Source organism: Falco punctatus, assembly GCF_963210335.1.
Source record: "Falco punctatus genome assembly, chromosome: 1".
Lineage (NCBI taxonomy): Eukaryota > Metazoa > Chordata > Aves > Falconiformes > Falconidae > Falco > Falco punctatus.
Window position 1 is genome coordinate 56,971,457 of NC_137580.1, and position 19,926 is coordinate 56,991,382.

General features: G+C 36.6%; 1 protein-coding gene across 3 annotated transcripts in view; it reads right to left on the reverse strand.

Annotated features, from left to right (window-relative positions):
* The window catches only part of CORIN (corin, serine peptidase), a 144,268-nt gene that overhangs the window by 28,484 nt on the left and 95,858 nt on the right, over positions 1-19,926 (reverse strand). For all 3 annotated transcript variants that reach the window (XM_080403912.1, XM_080403910.1, XM_080403911.1), the window contains 5 exons: positions 19,619-19,735; positions 15,957-16,055; positions 10,894-11,125; positions 6,189-6,334; positions 3,546-3,653 (listed from right to left, as the gene is read on the reverse strand). In XM_080403912.1, the coding sequence (XP_080260038.1) occupies positions 3,546-3,653; positions 6,189-6,334; positions 10,894-11,125; positions 15,957-16,055; positions 19,619-19,735 (702 nt within the window). The remainder of the gene's footprint in view (positions 1-3,545; positions 3,654-6,188; positions 6,335-10,893; positions 11,126-15,956; positions 16,056-19,618; positions 19,736-19,926) is intronic.

The following is a 19,926-nucleotide window of genomic DNA, read 5'->3' on the forward strand; positions in this document are numbered from 1 at the left end:
GGTTTGATTGCCTTGTTTGACCTGTTCTGTAGATGGTAATACTAGTTTTCACTTTAAACTAGCTCAAGTTCAGGTGACAGCCCTGCTGTCCCCGCATGCAAATAACTGAGGTATGAACCCACTGCCTTTGAAGCAGCACCTCTGTTCTCCTGGGCCTGGAACTACAGCAGCATATCAGCACTAAATTACTAAGCAGATACACTGTTTCTAAGAAATGTTATTCCAGAAGCCAGTATTTTACAAACATGAACCAGAGAATCACTACTAGCTCCTATGATTACTGGAAAAACCTACTCACATTTTAACTGTAAACGGATATGTGGAGCGCTTAATTTTGTTTAGATTCAAAAAGCCATGTAAATAAATGTTACACCCCAGAGAAATAAACAGGCTTCAACCTGTGAAACTAATTCCATGTGATCAAAGAACTTTCCTGGGTATCACTATTTTCCAGGTCTCCTCCTTGACAGTATTTGTGATAACTATTAATGAAAAATTAATTGAAACCAAACAAAACCTTTACTTTTAATAAAGAACAAATAATGTCAGTCATGTTAGGAACTTAATAAGAAAATAAAATAAGCTTAAAAAATATGATTTATGAACCTTGCAATTTTTAGTAGAGTGTTTACAGGTAATTATGTTTGCTTTTTCCCTTCATCACACATTATAGTATTACACTGAGAAGTGTACCATGACTCTCCAAAATTTATCTTTCAGTACAACATTGGCAAATATAGAGACAATTCCCTATGAAAAATGCACTACTTACTGAATTCAGTGTTCAAATACACTATTTTGTTGGTAGAAGCCATCTACCATTTGGTGTATTTATATTTATTCTCTAAATATTTTTGTGACATACATTTTTAATTTGATGAAAATGACATGGAAGTGAAAATGGAGGTAGGAAAACTTGTCCGTATTTACTTTACTCCCATTTCAGACGTATGTTTTGGCAAGAGAGGGACTCACATGTGATCTTACCTTCATTTGATTCTTCAAAATATGAAGCAAGTTACCATTTGTTGTTCACATGTATATTCTCCATGCAATTATTACTAAATCATTAACATTAAGATTACCACACTTTTCTCTCAACTAAAATACTACAATCAGAACTCAGATTGCAGAAAACAGTGAAGGACAATTTTGGTTTTGAATGTAATGTCCTCAGTTTCTTTAGTACTCTTCTAGGACCCTCTTCTGCTCTCTGCCAAAGGCATCGTTCAGCACCCAGTAAATTAATATGATCAGTTACAATCAAGCATATTTAATACCACAGACTCTCTCAATGTCTATCATAATAATAATTTTCAGAAATTATCTTCCTCACACTTTCCTGAAATGCACTCAGAAGTCTCACATTCAGAAATCTGGGTCAGATTTTCTCCCTGAATCCTAGTTTAAATGGCACTAAAACCTTACGATTTCACTGCAATTACTTGGGTGATATTTACCCTTACAAAGATGAAATGTTATAATTTTCTCTCACAAATAAAGTATGTCAGGGATTACTAGCAGGAGGAGACAGTGGGTGCTGAATACAGCTCTACTCTGCATAAGTAGAGTATACCTTAGTCCCTTTTGGGCTGTTCTACCTTATATTTTTGGCTAGAGTAGCTTAAGCATCCAAAAGCTGTAGTTAGTCTTTTCCGGCCTTTCTCCCTGCACTGTGAAGTTCCATGCCTGTCATTTAAGGCACTTCAAAATACAAGGTTTTAAATTTAAATGCTGACTGTTTTTTAATGGTTTAAAAACAATTTCAAAGGATAATCTAATAAAATGTGAGGTAGCCATTTACACATGGAAAGATCATTAAGTTTTGATTTTGTCCTGCACACATGGAATATGAATGAGTCAGGGCAGTTGCTTACGGAGCTTTACAAGGACTGTCTGTTCTTCACTAACAGTATTACCCCTGGTCAATCTAATGTCACTCTGACAGCGGTAATTTCCTACCAGATAGTGTCTTCCATATTTATAGAAACTGATAAGAATTCTGCTGATTGCTAGTGACATTCTGTCTAGACTATAGAGACAGAGAGAGATCCACTCAAGAAATGAATGTTACATATTAGCGTAATATTTCATATGTTAATGTCTAGGAGAATAAAATTATCCTAAAAGACCCATAGCAATTAGTGTTCTAAGGAGTTAAGAACAGGTGGCAACAAAGAATATTTGGCAGGGAGGACAACTAAGACAATTGATTCAAAGGTAAAGTGATGACAAACTCTGAAAGGGTCACTGTAATCAGCAGCTCTGCCTTTCCTTTATAATCCAAACAAGAGAATGACCTAGTATTAAATCCTGTTTCAGTGAGTATACCTTTCTTTTCTTTTTTGTTTCTTTTTGCAAGGGGAGGGGAACAGGACAGAAAGAGGAAAGAGAATACAAGCATGATTTGAAAACTCACAGAGATTGAGAATATATCATGCCTTAGTGACAAATAATCCCTTGACTACTCCAGTCATTAAAACAACTTACTCTTAAAAAAGAAGCATTTTATACAGCTGGCAAGCTTGAATTTTAGCCTCACTTCAACTTTCAGGTGTTGGATCTTATTTTATTTTTGTGCAGCTGAGTAGAAAGACTTTTATTGCTATAGATTGTTGCTCACACAAACTGTGCTTCCATCTTAACCTGCTCTCTGTTAAAAAACCAGGTTGTGCACCTTAGCCCTACTCTGCTGGAATGTTTTCCAATCCTTTACTCATAGTCACACCTCTTCTCTAAATCTTCAGTGATTTATAGTTATTCTCTTTGCCCCGAGGGATGCCAGGCCATCATGCAGAACTCTATGGAGGCTACACCTTAGTCACGTAAAGAAATAGTATAAACATGGTATAAACTCCCTTCTCAAAATTCTCCTGCCAGAGCACACAAGGATAAGTAGTGACCAAGAGATTTGTTGGTTATTCTTAAGTTCAATACATCCCCTTAAGTTAAAAGTCAAAAGCATCTTTACCATAAGTAAACACAGAAATATACTGGAGAATAAAATTTGTGGTTACCACTTTATGCTTGTACCTACAGTTTGAGGCTGACCAGTCTGGAAAAATGTGTAATTCTTGACCCTTGCAATATAGAGTCCACTTCAGCAACACAGATCTTTTGTAAATACATCCTAATGAAAACATGACCATGTATGAATTTAAAACTATGTTTACGAGTTCAAGATTTAAACTTCCAGGAAGTCACATTTCAGCTCAGTAGAACCTCCAGCAATATCAAATGAATTGTATCTGCAGCATTTTTTATCTTGATTACTAAAGAAATACCCAAACATCCTGGAATACAGTTAGCAGAATCTAAAATATATCATAAATTGCATTGACATTAACCAAGAAGGATGCTTGCTCAAGTATTTTTACTGCTGCTAGTCTTAAAAAAAAACCTTTCAAACATTTTTCCTACAGAAAAGGGGCTTATCCTCTGAACTGTCAGGTTATGGTTTGAGTAACTGAAGAAAAAACAAAAGTCCTTTTCTAATGTTTCAACTACTCTCCATTCAAAAGATTCAACTCATTGATCTTATTTACCACAGCTCTCTTCATCACTATCATCCTCACAGTCAGCTTGACCATCACATCTTCGAGATGCCAGGACACATCTCCCAGAACGGCACTTGAAGTGACTGGGTGAGCATTCTGTCAATGACAAGGAACAGGGAGAAACAAGACTCCATAAGCTGCAAGCTTAATCATCACATGGATACTTATTTATCACTGTGACTGATTCATAAGGGTAAATGACAGGAATAGAAATCTTGTGTGATACTGAACTGGAACTATGTAGGAGGTAAGACTCTTAACAATTAGCTGTGAACGGGGTGAAGCAATATTTTCCAGAGCTCTCCCCTCACATGCCACCCCTTGTCAAATTTTAAACCTTTGCCAAGTAACTGCCATACAATGTTTGTATTGTGAGCATTGCTTTTCTAGCTCCTTTTCTCACTGTTGTGGTGTTGTGTGAAGCAGAAACAGCTCATCTGATGTGCTGAAGTGAGTATAAGATCCCCAGGATAAAAAAAATAAAATATATTTTGGCAATTGTGTGGCTATTTGGATTGATTAAACCACCCATAAATGTCAACAAATTACCCCTTACATCGCTTCTGCTTCATCTTACAGAGTACCATTTTGAGAAGGCTTTATTTAGATGGTTTTGAAAAACCCACCCATTTTTTCATACTGTACATGTCGCTGAGTTTGATGTACAACCTCCATCATACATTGCTGTTGTAGGGTTTTTTCCTTCCTGCAAAATCTCTCAGATGTTTAATACCATGCAGTACAAAAGATATCATCAATGAACATGGAAGCCTTAGAAAACAAAATTCTACCAACATTCAAGAATAACTCATTATGAAAACAACGCAGTTCACAATGCATGCTGTCTTGGCCAGCAGTCTTCTTGGATTCAGCACTGACTCAAAGAGAACTTAAGCAATTCAACGCATTGTAATTACTCTGTCAATTACAGCTTAAGTTGGAAAATCACCTATATTTTGTAATTATGAACATTTTAAATGCTCCTAGAAGTTTAATTTCTTTTCTAACATTTTTTTCCCCAGAAATATTTATATAAGATTTTAAACTCCCAGGAAAGACTTTCTAACCAACATTGGTAGTCAGCAGAAATCAGGCACTGAATCAACTTAAAATTCTAGCAGTAAATGAATCCAAAACACCTCTGATAAGACTCTTAATCAGTTACAATTTTTCTAAAAGGATACTAACCCTCCCTTCTTTTTCACTGATTTCCCAGGAATATCTATTTCAATGCTAAGATGATCAATAAGCAGTGAATCAGCTTACTAGGCAGAGTCCCTCTAATTACAGTGAGAATATTTTTAGATTATAGTTTTATAAGTGAACATAATTTATCTCTAGAAATGGAACACTATAGTCCTGTATGCAGTAGTATATTTTAAATACGATCATTCTATGCTACATTTCAAAGCCAAATGATCTAATAACACAGGGAGGAAGGTTAAAAGACATTTGACACCTGAGAAAATTAAATCAGAATATTTTTCTCTAAGTCACCTTGTTTTACTAAAATCTTACTTTTCCTTTCCTACACAGTGCTGTGTAATAATGAATAATTCATTTCCACCAGCCTACTGCTGTAGAGGGAAATTATCTCCTTGTCTCTCAGGAGTCCCACAACAGAGGATTTAATTACTGTGATATCACACATACTTATAAAATCCTCACAGTGATACGTGCACATGGTCTTTTCTTGAAGAAATAGTACTAACCACTATAGACGCTTCACTTTTCTTGTGATTCCTTCACTACGTTCACAGCAACACATCTTCGCTAAAAGAACTATAAGCTAACTAGCTTTCACTCATTGCTTTCTCTAAGCAAGATCGTGGCTGTGGAGAGACAGTCATCATCGTGCAAGTGAGCAGAAGAGTGAGAACTGGACATGATCAATATATTGCAGGCACTGTAGCTCACACCATCTCACTGTTTTCCCAGCTACTTTACTGGCATTTTGGCAAGAAAAACAAAAGGTATGTCAGAATCCCCACAGATCTCACATCTGATAACCACTGCAGCAGGATAAGCTGCACTTTTTTCTATACATCGAAAGAATATCTAAAAGCATTTAAGGCAATTTAATTCTTTTGTTCCATGTTTGCACTCACAATGTATTATGGCAGAACTCTAAAACTGAAATTTGTCAGTTGCTACTGAAGCTGGTTTGGCACAACTTTCTACAAAACTTTCCCCAGACAAAAATCCATGTGCAAACAATAGCTGGCAAAGACACTAACATTACAGAATTTTTCCCAGAGCTGTCGTGAGGCTCTGCTTTTTTAAGATTGCCAAGATTCTGCCTCCTGATTAGAAAAGCATTATTATGTCATCTAAATAGGTAAAAAAGTGAAGTATAAACACAAGCAAGCAGTAGGTGTAGTGTTAGCAAGAAATCTCAAACACTGACTTTCACAGATTGAGGGTAACTGATCCTTACTTTGAATAGATTTCTTATGATAACTTCCTCTTATCTGCAAACTGTAAGGATACAAATTCCCTAAAACCCAGTTTGGAATAATTTCCGCAGTTTAAATATTACAATTTAAAGAGGAGATATGGGGGAAAAAATTAGTGACTTTGGGAACCTAACAAAATCTTTAATTTCCTGTTATATGTATTTGTAGGAGTTACCTTCTACATCTTCATCTGGTGTTAGACAAGTTTGGTTGTCTGAGTTCTCATCTGGAAATTGAGTGCAGTCAGTATCTTCTGGCCACTGCAGACCTACAATCCCAAGCACAGACTCACAGCGTTCCTTAGACTGTACACATAATGTCCTGAGGAAATAAAGTGAAATCGCACAAAATAACTGAGTGAAAGTCTTAGAAATTCCCAGTTATTGGACGTTAATAATCCTAGCCAAAATTAAAGATGAAGATCAAGGAAAACTCCATTAATCAGATTTCTTTACATGAAAAAATACAAATATAACAAAAGATATGTTCCTATTGTTGAAACATTATTTAAGTTACTGTATGCATACTATTACCTGAGTTATAACATAATAGCCAGTTATAACTACTTACAAACATTCTCTCTTCTGTAAGGGATGGCAGGGAACCTTTTATTGAGAATCTTTTATTTATTTCTGTCCTTTGCTCTCTGCACACTCAAATCTTTGGCCAGAGCTGACCCTTCCCAAAAGCTACTGCAAGCCATTAACTTATCAGTCTGTGGTGAAAAAATTAAAATGTAGATAATCTTCAAAGTAGCGTCAATCACAGAGCGTATGGGACCCTATTGCAATACTGCTAGGAAAAGTGGAAGAGTAATTAGTACTTTTTTTTTTTTTTTTTTAATCCTTCCCACATTCCCATGCCAAGTCTCACATTTGGGGTGTCAGAATACCGTGTAACAGACTTCTCAATTTACTTCTCAGTCAAATCTTACCTGTGATACTATCTATGAATCAATCTAACAAGTTAACAGTTAAGAGTACACATCACAAAACAGAAATCTCCCCCTTCTTGGTAGGAGAAAAAAATACAAGGTAAAAATAAAAAAAAAATGTAGCATAGAAATGTGTAATTTTTCACAACAGAATTCAATCTAGCACTTTTTAAAGAATGTTAAGTGTATTTGGCAGTTAACTAAAATATCTCTTTACTCTCCCAATTCAAATACAGTAATGGTATGCCTAACAATGCCAACAGATAAAGGGCATGAGATTTGACCAGGATTATTCCTCATACACATCTGTCACAGTTTTGAAACAACACCGAAGTCAGCTGGAAACTACTTCAATACAGAGATAGTGTAATCTCCATGCCAATATAGGCTACTGTGACTAGGAAAGCATTTACTGGTCCCAAAATAAGGGACACTGACAGACTTACTGGAATGTTATGAGACCCAGCACCTTGCAGAATCAATTCATTGCAAAGACAGTTTGTAATTATAAGGAAACAATTTCTGAGCTTATTACATATGTCCTTCATCTATGAAAATCCATTTGTCCTCAGTGGAAACCCAGCACACATTTAGCTTCAAAGATTATTTCACCAGACCTGGACTAACATTACCAATGCCTTATCAGATGAATGGCCTCAATAACAGCAAGTTCAGTTCTCTCAAAAAAACCCAACCTCTTCACGTGTATTCCTTACTTTAAACAAAACTTCATGAAGACCGTGGTAGTTAAAAAATAAAGCATGACAGTCAAAGTAATAGCATAAAGACGATGAAAAGCCTTGGAAAGCAGGGACAGATGTTTTATACAGAGGGAGCAGAATTAAAATTGTTTAGTTATACCACCTAGAATGAAAAGAACAGATCAAGGTTGCAGTATTAAAAACAACCCAATGACTCTGATGAGTATATTTTATAATAGATCCAGAAATATAGCATGAATTTGCAAATCATGGTTGAAACATGCACTTTGACTTGAAAAGCTTAACACTGAAAAATTGCATTAGCTGAACTCCATTTCATATTTACAGGAGAAGACAGGTAAAGCAATACCTATGTCCTGTTAAGCTCAACTAACCACTGACATCTTTGAACAAGAGGGCAGTTATTTCGCAAAGGCAGCAGCAGGTTCTCAGAATATAGTTTCTGTTCTCAGAATATACTATTCTGCCTTCTAGGAGCTTCAAACTGTACTTACTTACATTTATATTGATATATCAAATGTATTTAATTCTTTTTCTGCCCTACATTTATCAATTACCTCAAGAGTTTATCGGTATAAGCCTATATGTGTTTTCATTTCTAAAAGATTTTTATTTTTTTACATTCTATCTGTGTTTGAAATTCTTCCTAAAACCATAAAGCAGTACTACAGATCTCAGTGGCACCCTCCAAGGTATCCCTTCCTGATAAAAAACATTCTCTATTTATGATCTAACATGAGTGAAACATGAAAACAGTTATAAAAGTAGAGCTTTGAATCCTAGGATTTAAAAATTTATGTTGTATATTCAATCTGATCTAAATGTGATGTTACCCTGCTTTGAGCAAGAAGTTGGACCAGGATGACTTCCAGAGGTCCGCTTCAAACTAACTTGTTCTACAGTTTCTGCAAGTTCCTCTTCATCTCTTTAATACCTTAAACCTGAAGACTATTCAACTGTTTGGTGATACATCCTAAAATCTGTTAACTAGGTATGTAGTTGCTGAAGCAAAGAGCCTATACTTTAACTTTTGTCCCTCTACATTGAATAAGTTAGCCGAATTTTTACTTATTGTACTGCTTTCTTTAAAAAATAATAAAAAAAAGGAAACACCACAAAAAAAACCCTTGCTTTTCAAACAAGCAAGCCTGAAAAAGAGCTTGCACAAACCACTCTATAACTTGGCAGCTATCCCATATGTAATATTCTAACTTCTGTATTAGGTCCCTATGTGAGAATACAGCAATATCTTAGTAAATTTCCCTGACTCACTTCTAACTTGCACTAAGCAGCACATCACTAGACAAAGAAATGTTATCTATTTGTCAACAATGTCACGTGGTATGACATCTTAGGATATATATTGCAGTTTTCAGGGCACTTTTCTTTCAACTCAGTAGATGTAAATCGATCAATACTGTTAGCATAGGCCCAATGCCAAGAGACAGAAATACTGTATGAGAAGGCTCTAGCAGTCAGTAGTTCAAAGAGCTCTGCCTGCTGAACAGGTTTATTAGCTCTCCTAACCTGCAACAACCACTGCTACCAAAGCCATGAGATTTACAGAACATGGTCTCTTTTGAACAGACTCCTAACCCTGAAAAGTGTAGCGATGTTAATTGATGAAGATGATAGAAAAGTTAATCTGACAAGTAGGAAGCCTAAGTTAGTCTGTAATTCAGAACGATGTGGCACACTAATTTAGAAAGGTAAGCATGCATTAAATTCTCAGTTTTCCTTAACAGTATTCAGAGAGGGTTTTGCATAGATGAAGTGATACACTAATGCAAGGAACTATTACAAATGCTAATGTTCCAAATTAAATTAATTGGTTCTATGTTTAAATACCCTTTACAGTAGAGCAATTCTAATCACAGAAATGCAAAATGCCTCATATAAAGTTCACAGCACCCTCCTGGACAAGTTGTCCAGCCACAGGGTAAGTGGGTTCATGGCCCACTGAGTGAAGAACTAGCTGAAGGGCAGAGCTCAAAGGGTTCTAGTGAATGGGGCTACAGCTGCCTGTTGTCTGGTCACCAGTGGTGCTCCTCAGGGTTCAATTCTAGGGCCAGTTCTGTTCAATATATTTATTAATGGTCTGGATGCAAGAGCTGAATGCACCGTTAGCAAGTTTGCCGATGATACCGAACTGGGAAGGGGTGTTGACTCTCCTGAGGGACAAAAGCCCTTGCAAAGGGATCTAGATAGATTGGAGCATTGGGCAATAATTAATGGGATGAAATTTAACAAGTCTAAATGCCACATCCTGCACCTAGGATGGAGTAACACCAGGCACAACTATAAATTAGGAGAGCAGCCCTGCGGAAAGGGATTGGGGGTGCTGATGAACAGCAGGCTCAATATGAGCCAGCAGTGTGCCCTGGCAGCCAAGAGGGAAAACCACATCCTGGGGTGCATCAAACACAGCATGACCAGCCAGTTAAGAAGTGATTATCCTGCCATATTCAGTGTTGGTGCAGCCTCTACTTTGAGTACTGTGTGCAGTTCTTGACCTCACAACTTAAGAAGGATGTGAAGGTCCTTAAATGTGTCCAGAGGGCAACAAAGCTGGTGAAAGACCTGGAAGGAATGTCCTGTGAGGAGCAGCTAAGGACTTTGGGCTTGTCTAGTTTGGAGAAAGGAGGCTGAGGGGTAACCTCATTGCTTTGTACAGCTTCCTGAGGAGAGGAAGTGAAGAGGGACGTGCTGCTGTCTTGTTCCTGGTATCCAGTGATAGGACACGTAGGAATGGTTCAAAGCAGTGCCAGGGGAGGTTTAAACTGGACATTAGGAAGCATTTCTTTACAGAAGAGGTGGTCAAACACTGGAGAAGGCATCCTAGAGAGGTGGTCAATGCACTAAGCCTGTCAGCGTTTGAGACATTTGGACAATGCTTTTTATAATGTGCTTTAACTTGGTCAGCTCTGAATTGGTCAGGCAGTTGGACTAGATGACCATTGTAGATCCCTTCCAGCTGAAAAAGGCTATTTATTCTATTCAGTATATACATTTTGAAAATTATTGAACTGCTGTTCTCTTTGCTTTGAATATTAATCACATGTGTAATGGACTGCATTTAGTGATCTTATAAAATATGGTTCTCTACCTTTTGCTATGAAATTTCAAAGCAAAATTTCTGGCATTTTTAGTGGAGACAGAAAATTGGAAAAAACTAATATGACAGAAAATGTCAGTCAAGAATTAAATGAAGCATAGTATAGTACCTGCAAGGTGGGATCCGCTGATTTGTATGGGGGTCACATTTTGGTACTAAGATTGTACAGGCAAAAAACATAAGGTACTTGTAGCAGTTGGTCTGAACCAAGGCTGGGAAAAGAGAAGACTCCCAACTGATAGAGGCTTCCTTCTGCGTCCTGTGGCCCAGGTAGTTTGGGTAATAAGTATAGTTGTAAGGCAAGTTCATACAGAGTTCCAGAGTAATTGGTTCACACTGACCTTTCACAGAAAGAACAAAAAAAGAAACACAAATGGTGTGAGATTAAATGAAATACAGAAAAAATAATCATATAAGTATTTTAGAAAACTATCAGTCTGGCGATTTCCTCTCAGGCTTGAGAAACTACAAGTTTCAGAGGTCAAGACCCCATGAGCCTGCTCATAACAGTAAAGAAAGTTGGGTTTGTCCTCCGCCTACCTAATAACCTATTCAGAGACTTATATTCCCTTAACAATATGCATTAACTTCCTAAATAGCATCGTAACTTTAACATGGTACAATAAACTATTCTTTAAGAACAGATTTATTCTTTTCAAATCAAGTATCTGATTATTTCCAAGAACTCCTGCATCATACAGCAACACACTTCCTACTGGTGTACTATGGTATCATAACACACCTCACACTGGCACGGGAATTGTCAAAATTAAGATGACTGGGATCACAGGATACTTTGGGTTGGAAAGGATCTCAGGAGATCTCCAGTCCAATGACCTGCTCAAAGCTTGGTCAGCTCTGAGGACTGATCAAGTTTCTCAAGGCTTTATTTAGTCAGGTCTTAAAAAATTTCTAATGACAGACTGCAGTTTCTCCATACAGAAAAAAGAAGGCAGGATTTTTATTTTATTTTACTTTACTTTTTGTATCCCAAGATATGAAGGAAGAATGGCTACAATTAGGTTATGTATTGCACGAACACTGAGTAAGAGACAGTCTGCATGCTAATAATTTAATTCAGATAAGATGTAACTGATAATAAAGAGAATAATAAGCAAGAGCAAAATAAATGAAACAGCTACAAGCTCATATGATTACACAGACTACCTAAATACAAATATCATCCAGCTTTTAAGGGGTTTATTACAACACACATTGAACTGCCTGAATATTTTGGATTTAAAAATTGTATGGCTTTTGTACTTCTCAAATTGGTAGTCAGAAATATTTATTTTTCAGTTTTCCATCACAACAGAAAATGACAGGATTTCACTTCAATTCAGACTGAAATTCAGCTTTTTATTTAACACTAAGACCAATGTGAAATTATTTAATTTTATTTCCTTTTGAAATATGAGAAAATTTTCTATGGAAGTGTGTACTATTCCACTCATTTGTTATTAAAAGACTGCATATATTTGCTTATTCTAGAAGCAAGTGTATCTTAACACGATTAATATTGTCCACCAGCCAGTTGCTAGTGTCAGTTGCCAGCAGTGTGGCAACTGTGTCATCCCATAGCTGGATCTTTGAGAGGAAGTTAAAAGAAGACCCAACAGTCATTCAGCTGATGAGCAGAACTGGCCAGTCTTTCTTGGACTGGCATTCCCTGTTATAACCTCTTTGAGTATTTACCTCTAACCTGAGGGTCACAAAGCTCATCTTATATACAGATTTTCCTCTCTGTTAGGTCCTCGCATACTGCCAATACTGAACTATTTCTGTTGTCTCAAACCACTTAGTCCCAGCTTTGGGGTGTATGAGGTTTGAAGACTTCAACAAACTTTCTCACACTACTGCCATTTCCTTTTCTTCATGGTAAACTCTCCCTGGGCCCTCCCACACTTCAGCCCCAGATGCCCAAATCAGTTTGGTTTTGTCTTTTGATTTTTCCCCAGTGGGCATCTTTTCTTGATGTGTACAGAATATTACATGTTCGTCAGTATTTCATGATGAAACCTGAGTAAAGGAATACAGAATTATATGCAAAGTTCTAAGCGTTTGGGTAACATAACATTAAAACTAAAGGGTAGAAATGCACATATAACCATTCTCCCTTCTGTTATGCCTCGGTTATAAGGGGTTTAGGTGAATTCTAGAAGAAAATCTAGTCCACTGAAATGCCCCCGTAGAACAGCTCTTCACATGTTTAAATATGATTACAATTTTCACACTGTGTTTAGAAAGCTTCTATCACATTATATGCAGTGTTGTTGTAGGTTTGAAAAGAATAACTTTGACTCACACCCAAATCCCTACAATCCACAAGCAGAGAAACAAAGAGAACATACACTCCAGGGGAACATCTGACTGCATTTAGGTAACCCAAATGTTAATCTTTTCTTCCAATGTCTGTCCTACAGTTTAAGAGATCTTGCTGCTCCCTTATTTATAGCGTATGTAAGTACAACCTAATGAGTGGGGAATAAGTAATAAAATCCATAGCATCTTTTATCCTAAATAATAAAAGAAACCCAACAACAACAAAAAACACAACACAAAACAACAACAAAAAACAGATTATGCCTGGGTTTAATATATTCATGTATTTATTATTAACTTGCTCTACCTACTACATCGCAATTAGTTCCAAACATAGTAACAAAAGTGAATGGGATATTTCACAGGATCCAAGAATGGCTGATGTTGGAAGAGACCTCTGGAGGTCGTCTAATTCAACCCCCCTGCTCAAGCAGGGCCACTTTGAGCAGATTGTGCAGAACCATGCCCAGACAGCTTTTGACTGTCTACAAGGATGAAGTCTCTGCAATCTCTCCGGGCAACCTGTGTTCGGTCACCATCACAGTAAAAAAGGTGTTTCCTTATGCTCATGTGTTTCAGTTTTTACTTGTAGCCTCTGGTCCTGTCTGGTCCAGGCACTGAAATAGCCTGATTCCATCTCTTTACACTCTCCCTTCAGCTATTTTTTCTGTTATGCTAAATATTTTTGAACTGCATTATAATACCAGCCTAAACTGATTAGACATTATCATACATGGAGAACACCCATCATATTTAATATTGTGAAATGTGGCCTATGATTTGGAATTTTCCAGCCAAAGAGTTATTTGGGCCAAAAAATACTGCTTTGTCAACACTGAATTTTTCCATGGGAATTCTCATCTCTTACTAAAGATTAAATAACTCTGGTCAAAATATGAACAAAAAAATAACATGAAACAAAGACAATGGTACTTCCAGATGTTACACAAGAAAAATTTCTCCCAAATTCTCTTGTTCTTCCATTGTGTATAAACAATTAAATATTCACTGGAGCAGAAAAGGAAAAAGAGAGATGATCCAGAAGTATAATTCAGAATATGTGTTACTCCTGTTGAGAATTACAGACTATTGCCATAATATGATGAGGAAACCACTGAAAAGCTCTTGGGTTTCTCATGACATGGAATAGGAACATTGTATTAGAACTCCAATATCACATGTCAAAAAATGTTTTTCACTATCCTGTAATGTAGTCCTAGCCACTCAAACACTTTCCAAAATTGCTGTCCATACATACAAAGGGATACAAAAATCTGCATTGATGAGGAAAATATTTTGGACCACAGGACAAACTGCTTTGGACCACACTAAGTCTCACTCTGATTTATCCACAAGATGAGTCCAAGAAAAAAAAAAAGTACACTTTCAGCAATTTCTTATTGTGAGAAAGACTGAAGTGCAGTCACAGGACTGTTGCTTTTTACAGGACTGCAGTCGCTGTCTATGAAAGGTAACTTGCTGAAGAGAACTGCTCCCTGAATATGTAAGAACCAAAGGCTACTGTGGGAACTGACATATTTTCTGACTTGGGTAAGGCTGCTGCCTTGTTTGCCAGCTAACTAGAGGGCCTGTCTTATGCGTGACTGGTGACTATACAGCCATCAGCTGGTCTCCCAGAAAGACTGTGGAATATCTGCCCTTGGAGACACTCAAAACTCAGCTGCACAAGGTCATGGGTCACGTGACCTAACTGGCACTGCTTTGATCAGGAGTTTAGGCTAGTTGACAAAAGGTGTGAGCTAACTTCCTTCTAATGTTAAACACGGTACTTAATTGTCCCTCTTCAAAAAATTAGGAGAAGCATTGACAGAAGCACATGTAAAGCATATACGCCCAAGTATCTTGCATCTTTACTTTAGCAGCATCTAAAGGTCCCAGCATGAATGGCACCTGTCTCAAACACTTGTGGGTGACAGCTGCAACTTTAGAGACTGTGAAGTTTGGACTAACTGACCTTCCTATATCCATTCCAACCTAAATGGAATAACATTATCCAAACAAGTTACCTTATAGTACCAAACCATACCTTGCAAAGAAAACTGCTCAGCACAAAGCAGTTATAGGATATGTCTACACATTCATATATGTAAATGAAGGTAAGCCTGCCCATGTGCCAAGGTGACCTGAATTGATGAGACTGTATTAACACATCACTAAGTTTTAATTAATTCTGAAATACAGTTCTGCCCCAGTGTCAAAACCCAGCCAGATATATTTCTTTTGAGTATCTGTTCACAGTGCTGCATTGCACAAGTGAGAAAGAGAGCTATTCAGAAGCGAGTGTACAGTGGGTACAGGAGGCTTGCATGGAGTGGTACAGGACAGGACACAGAAATTAAGATACGCAGTGTTGAAGACCCCAAACCGTTACAGTATGCATTGGTCAGAAGAATAACTAGTTTAGCCAGTTTAAGTATCAAAATAATTCCATCATAAAAGGGCTACAAGTTCTTCAGACTAATAAACACCGTATTTTCTTATGATTTGAAAATAAACCAGTAGCTTCTGCTTCACGCTTCCACTATGTTGTTTATGCAAACTCTGAATGACATTAAATATTAAGAAAAAGTGCAACAGTGAGCACCCTTTAAGAACATATAAAAAATTCACAGAAAGAAAAATATCTTGATGTCAAACGTTACGAGTATTTTAGTACATTAATAATCAAGTGTCATGATTAAACTTTTTGTTTCAACTTTGCCCTTTTCAATACTTAATCATTACACATGTGTACTATACAGTAAAGTATTACTGTGTCCTACCCTGCATCCTCATTATACTCTAAACCACCCTAAAACAGTGACAGTATGAAGCATGTGACCTACTTACTGCAGTTTGTCTGGCTGTTTCTCATCTCACAAAGAGAAGTTCCACAGGGATCAGGACAGGAAGTACATCTCTGGTCTCCCTCCTGACAGAGGGTTTGACCTGAGGAAAATAGAAATTTACTATTCTAATTATTTACCCAACTAATACAAATGACTGGAGTGTAGTGATGAGAAAACACAGAGTTTACATTACAATTAAGTATTTCCTTTACATAGTTGATAAGCGCCCTACAGCATTTCAAGTGCAGTAGGGAAGCGTAAAGAACAAAAGTGTGCAGCACTATCCAGATGTCACTCTTCTTTACCCCTACGTCTAATATAAGACTTCAGAGTCCGGTTTCTGAATGAGAGGTATGGATCTCTGAAAGCCATTTACCATGATCCTCTGGCAGAGTATGAAAAGCCATGTAAACTGGATTTCAAAGGGAACAATAGGTCCTAGTTGAAAGAAAATACTCTCCGGGAATTATTCTTCAGTGCCATTCAGTTGATCTGCTTCTCATTTTATGATTATTTTGGTGGACAATAAAAAACATCCTGAAGAAAGGTCATCAGAGCTGAAGCTTTATTGTCCTTCTCTGGCTGGTTAAAAAACAAACAACAACAAGAAGAAGCAGAAACCCCAGAAGGCTATGCTCCTAAAGATGGAATCCAGAATAACTAAACCCAGCACTTCACCAAAACTTTTCTGAGCACATTACCTGGGTAGTTAGTTTCTCTGACAAATCCCTGGACTTCTCTCTCTCTTGGAGGTGATAGCTCCTTTCCAAACCACTAAATTCTTTCTTCCATTAGCTTTTGCAAAATCAGCCATTTAATTTCCTATTTTCTATACAGAGGCTGAACAGTTTGTATTTTATAATTCCATCCTGTTTTAAATGGCTTATTGCAACTATTGCTTAGTGTTTGTATTGCACTACAGTCCACAAACATTAATCATTCAGTCATGGAACTCTTATATTTGGTATAGAGAAGATGCTAAAGAAACTTCATGTTTTGATGACCTTGACAATGACCTTGTCCCAAAGAACTGATGTTGTAATCGTATCAATAGACATTCATAATTATGTGGATTTACAACCCTTCATACACATTATATATTGAAGCAATGGAGGTATTTTCTTTTGCTGCAGCAATTGACTGTCTTATTTTACAGATGCATCGGGTTGCAAAATGGAACTTGAAAGGTAGAGAAAACCTTTCGACTTTTAAAGCTATCAGAAATCTTTAAATTAAAATTAATTTTTAAAGTTTGTTCCAATTTCTTCTTACCCACACTGGAAGAGTTTCTCAACTCTTTAAAAATCTCTGTGCTACGTAGATTGTTTTGATCCTAGCACAGTCAGGGCCGAATTTCTATAAACGCACTCTACCCTGTCTTGTGACAAGATCACAGAACCATCTGTGAGTACATCTGTATTAGACTTGTCACAAAATGGCAGCAGTAATGTTAATAGATGCCATACCTTAAATTTCATTAAGGTAGCAAAGGAGACCGTTTTTCACATTCAGATATATAGATGAAACAATGGTCATTTGTAATCCCTATATGTATAAACTTGTACTATTACACAAGGTCCCTATATCTTTATATAGGCAAGTGGCACATCACTCCATCTTGACCTCGAATTTCTATGCTGATTTCATATATTTACTGTGTTTGTAACAAAACCAATATTCCAGATCACTTCAGTCCTAACTGCATTGTCTCTCCTAGGCACAGCTAAATTGTTTGATTTGTAGAGCACAGAAGTCCTTGTATTAAGTGTATGTCCTATTACATTTTCTTAGTTGCTGAACTCAACAACATACATAAGAAATACAAAAGAAAGTTACAAACTAGAATTCTGCTTTACTATTATATGGGCTTTACCAGGAACTAAGGAGGAATAATCCAAATGACATCCAAACTGCCTACACATTCTTATGTGAATTTGGGATAGACAGGATATGGTTGCATAAAGGAAGAATTTTGCTTTACACAGTATTTCAAAATACTATTTTGCACATTGAAGAATGAATAAGAAGAACAATGAAAACTTATATATTTAAAAGTTTGTAGTTTAACACTAAGTGAAAAAATCTTTTAGCATATAGAGATCACTGATTACATAATTATCATCCCATCCTACCCCACTGCATTTAGTATCCTTGAATCTGTTTGTCTTACCAAAAAGAGTTTTTTAAGCATTTCTTCAACATCCACAAAGGCAAGAAGCAGTGAAAGACAAAAACATCACTGACTTCTAGCCCAGATCACGCATCAAAGTTTTCAGTGAAATTCTCTTTTACTAGTGATAAACAAATTTACAAGGCTTAAGTTGAATGAATTTTAAAAGTTGAAATGGTTGCTTATAGAATGCTCTAAATAGTTCTGTACTTTTCAATTTATCCCATTCTGCTGCTTCACCTCTTCTATATTAAAAATGATAGTTTCATTTTCAGCAAGAGAAATGGAAGATCACAGAATTCATAGAGTAAGACTGAGGCTGAGTATCAGGAAAGACGAAGAATAAAAACTGAGCATTTTGTGAGATTGCACAGTCAGAATTAAGGACAAGGTCTGATCCTTGGTTTTTAGATTTGCACAGTCAGAACTAGAAGAAATTTCATGCAAGACCTTTTTACAACACCAACATTAATTGCAACGAAGAATAATAGTAATTTCTGTGTTTCAGCTTCTCAGCTATTTTTTTGAATACAGATGTTTAAAATGGAACAGGAAGATCCTCAGAACTTAATATGAAAAGAAGGGAGTGAGTGGACATGCTTATGAAAGGTTTTCTTCTAAATTGGTTTCCTAAAGCAATGAGGCTTATATAATCACACTGTGTATTTATCTTATGATATCAGGTCTCTTCTACTCTAATTACCTTTGAATAGGTTGTCTAATTATCACTACATCTGGCAGCACTAGAGTTTTCTAAATAAAACGCATTACTTTAATTTCTTTAAAATAACATTCATAAGAGAAAGACATTAATAGTTCTCACATTGAAGGAAAGGCTGCAGTCTGAACCTGTACCTTGTCAGAAACAAGAGAATTACATGTGAAAAATACCTTCAGATGCAGAAACCACCACAACATGACATTTCTTTCTGAGTGTCAAAATACAAGTCTTCAGGAAACCATGTTCCGGGCCTCAAGAAACTGCCTGGTTTGCTTTTCTTTCATGCAATCCATCATGTGACAGCTACTAAGTAGATGTGAAAATTATGTTCTCATATATTTTCCCTTAGTCACACTAAATCATTAATTTACTTATGCTAACATTCTTTCTCTGATTCCCAAGTTCTGATGAAAAAAGGTTTTTCATGAGAAAATTCCTGCTCAAGCAACATCAATTCCTGTGATAGTAACTTCTAATTGCTGCAGATAATCTGAATATCTATTAATCTTTTTCAAGTAACAGATGGTCATGTCAGGTATTCAAATACTATGCTAAATATCACCTCCATTTCTTTTAAATTTATATATTTTTAAGGACCAACAAAACTCTATTTACAAATTCCTGTGTGAAAGCAGGCACCAACCTGTCTTAGAACGTGTTATTTGAAAGGTAAAGAAAGCAAATTTTTCAGACAGCTTTAGCTAAAAGCATTTCAGAACAAAGCAGTCAATGGTAGGTTCAGTAAAAAGAGCAAAATAAGGGATATCCTTACTTTCACTGCAGTTTTCTTCATCACTTCCATCTTTACAGTCATTATCTCCATCACACTGGAATGCACTAGGAATGCACTGCCCATTTCTGCACTCCACCAGACCCTGACTATGACACGCTAGAGAAAAAAAAAATACATATCTTCTGATCAGTTTAGGTTAATGAAGGTGTTAATTACTTTTGAACATCATCTTGAACTTATTTTAGGAGGACCTGGTAATACTGCTTAGCACTGAAGATCACTAGACATTTTTTGTTATACATGGGCTATGTTTTCCACTGCCTATAGCTGTGCTGATCTTTAACTAC